At 54.1% G+C, this 2,453-nt stretch overlaps 1 protein-coding gene across 1 annotated transcript in view; it reads left to right on the top strand.

The window, feature by feature from the left end:
- The first annotated feature begins 112 nt into the window (after positions 1 to 112).
- Positions 113 to 2,453, top strand: part of KIF7 (kinesin family member 7) — a 9,077-nt gene continuing 6,736 nt past the window's right edge. The window contains 4 exon segments of the mRNA XM_010012707.1: positions 113 to 167; positions 931 to 1,131; positions 1,378 to 1,789; positions 2,178 to 2,448. Of these exon segments, the coding sequence (XP_010011009.1) occupies positions 113 to 167; positions 931 to 1,131; positions 1,378 to 1,789; positions 2,178 to 2,448 (939 nt within the window).

Raw genomic sequence — 2,453 nt, 5'->3', positions numbered from 1 at the left:
CCCTCTTGACTCTGCCGGCCCTGCAAACCCTGTCTCACCACCACCCACCCCCGTCCTGCCCACCCCAACACCCTTCCCACTCACTTCCCGCACTGGTGTAACCCCCCGTCCCATGGACAACACCTGCTTTGAGATCGTAGGTTTTCTCCTCTACCGCTGTAGGACATGTGAGAGGACCATATCTGGTGTGGAGGTGGTGGTGGTCTTCCCTGGGCACTGCTACCTTCAGCTGGGTTGAATCTGTCAGCTTTGTCCCGAAATAATCTGTAAGGAGAGGGAGGTTTGCAGGGGTTAATCCTGTAGGTTATTCATGGGAAGGGGATGGGGAAAGAGGAAACATTTCCCTCCTAGGAGTTGAATGGTATTATGATGTGCTGTAAATGCTTCAGTCAGCTTTAGTTAATTGCACAGTTTGTAAACACTAAATTGCTTCCATACTTCCAGTATACCTCCAGTTTCCCAGTTCAGGCTATCACTGCACCAGATTTGGGGATTGCTATTTTACATGGCTGTTAGAGACAAAAGCAAAACCATTTAACATTCAGAGTGCTGCGGCCAGAACCAAGCAGGCTGCAAGCACAAAATACCCCAAACTTCTCTGAGCTGGGAAAGGTTGTGGAGTCACACTGGCTTCAAAGGACAGCATGCTGTAGCTGCAGGCATGGTGTCTGCTACCTGCTGAAACACTAGCAGGCCTTTTCCTTCTTGAGAAGGGACTAGAAACAAGCAGCGTTGCTGGAATCCAGCACAGCAGTGGGATAGGATTTGCCCCAAGGTCCTGTGGTTTAGGAACACTCAGAGGGATCTTTAATCCAGGCTATGGGAGGGTTTTGAGGCTGTTCCTTTCCAGATGCTGCAGGCAGGCTCCTGCCCATGGCTCAGTCCCTGGCCACTAAGGGCTCCCCATGACCATGTGCATCTCTGTGCCAGCTTCCATCAATGAAGATGAGCAGGGCATCATCCCGCGAGCCATGGCTGAGACCTTCAGGCTCATCGATGAGAATGACCTCATCGACTACACAGTCCGAGTGTCCTACCTGGAAGTGTATAAGGAGGAGTTTCGGGACTTGCTGCAGGTGGATACAGCCAGCAAAGACATCCAGATCCGGGAGGATGACAAAGGGAACATCGGTATGTGTAGCTGTGCATGGGCTCACTTTTCTCTTCATGCCCAAGGCCAGGGTTGGGATGTCTACCCCTAAAGGCAGAGCCAAACCTTCTCCCTCCATCCCTCTCCTGCAGCAGATTGCTGTGCTTAGTCCTGTTCGGTGTGGAAAGTTGGTCTGTGCGGGCAGGGTGGTGGCACGAGGCTGTGTAGAGAAGCTGCATCCTCAGTTAGCCCATCTCTCCCAGCCACCACTCCATTTGCTGTTGCAGTGCTCTGTGGTGTGAAGGAGTCAGAAGTGGAAGGGCTGGATGAGGTGCTGAGCCTGCTGGAGATGGGCAACACAGCCAAGCACACGGGAGCTACCCACATCAACAAGCAGTCGAGCCGCTCGCACACCATCTTCACGGTGACCATGGAGCAGCGGCGTGGGGCCGGCCGCATCCCCCTGCACCGCCACCCGCCCTCTGTGCCCGCCTCAGGTCAAGTCCTGGTTTCCAAGTTTCACTTTGTGGACCTGGCTGGCTCTGAGCGAATTGTGAAGACGGGAAACACAGGGGAGAGGCTGAAGGAGAGCATCCAGATCAACAGCGGCCTCCTGGCCTTGGGCAACGTCATCAGTGCATTGGGAGACCCGCGAAGGAAGAGCAGCCACATCCCCTACAGAGACTCCAAAATCACCAGGTACAGCTGGGAGCGGGACCCACATGTGTCATGGGCTGCTGGGCCAGCAGGAAGGAGGTGATGTTTCTCCCTACCTTTTCCTATTGGTGGCAGAATCCCCAGGTTAGTCAAGAGGAGCTTGCAGTTTTCCCTTCTCCTCTCACACAGGGGCCTTCAGCCTGGCTGCTCAGGGAGCTCCCAGCCTCAGGAATTACCCAGATGGAAACTTGCCACAGTGCGAACTGTTATTCCTCTGCTTAATGGTTCCTCTCAGTGCACTAGTGCCAAACCAGACACAGAGCAAGAACATTGTTTTCCTTGGGCTTAATATCTGAAAAGGGTTGGAAACCTTCTTGGTTCCTGCATTGTTGTATATTTCAGCTATATTAATGACTGTGCTCTTCCCTAGGATCCTGAAAGACTCCCTGGGGGGGAATGCCCAGACTGTGATGATAGCCTGTGTCAGCCCGTCTTCCTCCGACTTCGACGAGAGCCTCAACACGCTGAATTACGCCAACCGGGCTCAAAACATCCAGAACAAGGCCGTGGTGAACTGCCGCAAGGAGACGGAGAACGTGGAAGAGCTTCACCGGCAGATAAAGAACTTGCAGAAGGCGCTGGAGCAGCGGCACCGCTCCGAGACCCGTATCATCAACCGCTCGTCCACCGCCAAGCGATGCGCGCC

The sequence above is a fragment of the Nestor notabilis genome, unplaced genomic scaffold, assembly GCF_000696875.1.
Source record: "Nestor notabilis isolate BGI_N333 unplaced genomic scaffold, ASM69687v1 scaffold24264, whole genome shotgun sequence".
Lineage (NCBI taxonomy): Eukaryota > Metazoa > Chordata > Aves > Psittaciformes > Psittacidae > Nestor > Nestor notabilis.
Note: the sequence above shows the minus strand (reverse complement) of the source record. Positions and strands in the feature narration are given on the sequence as shown.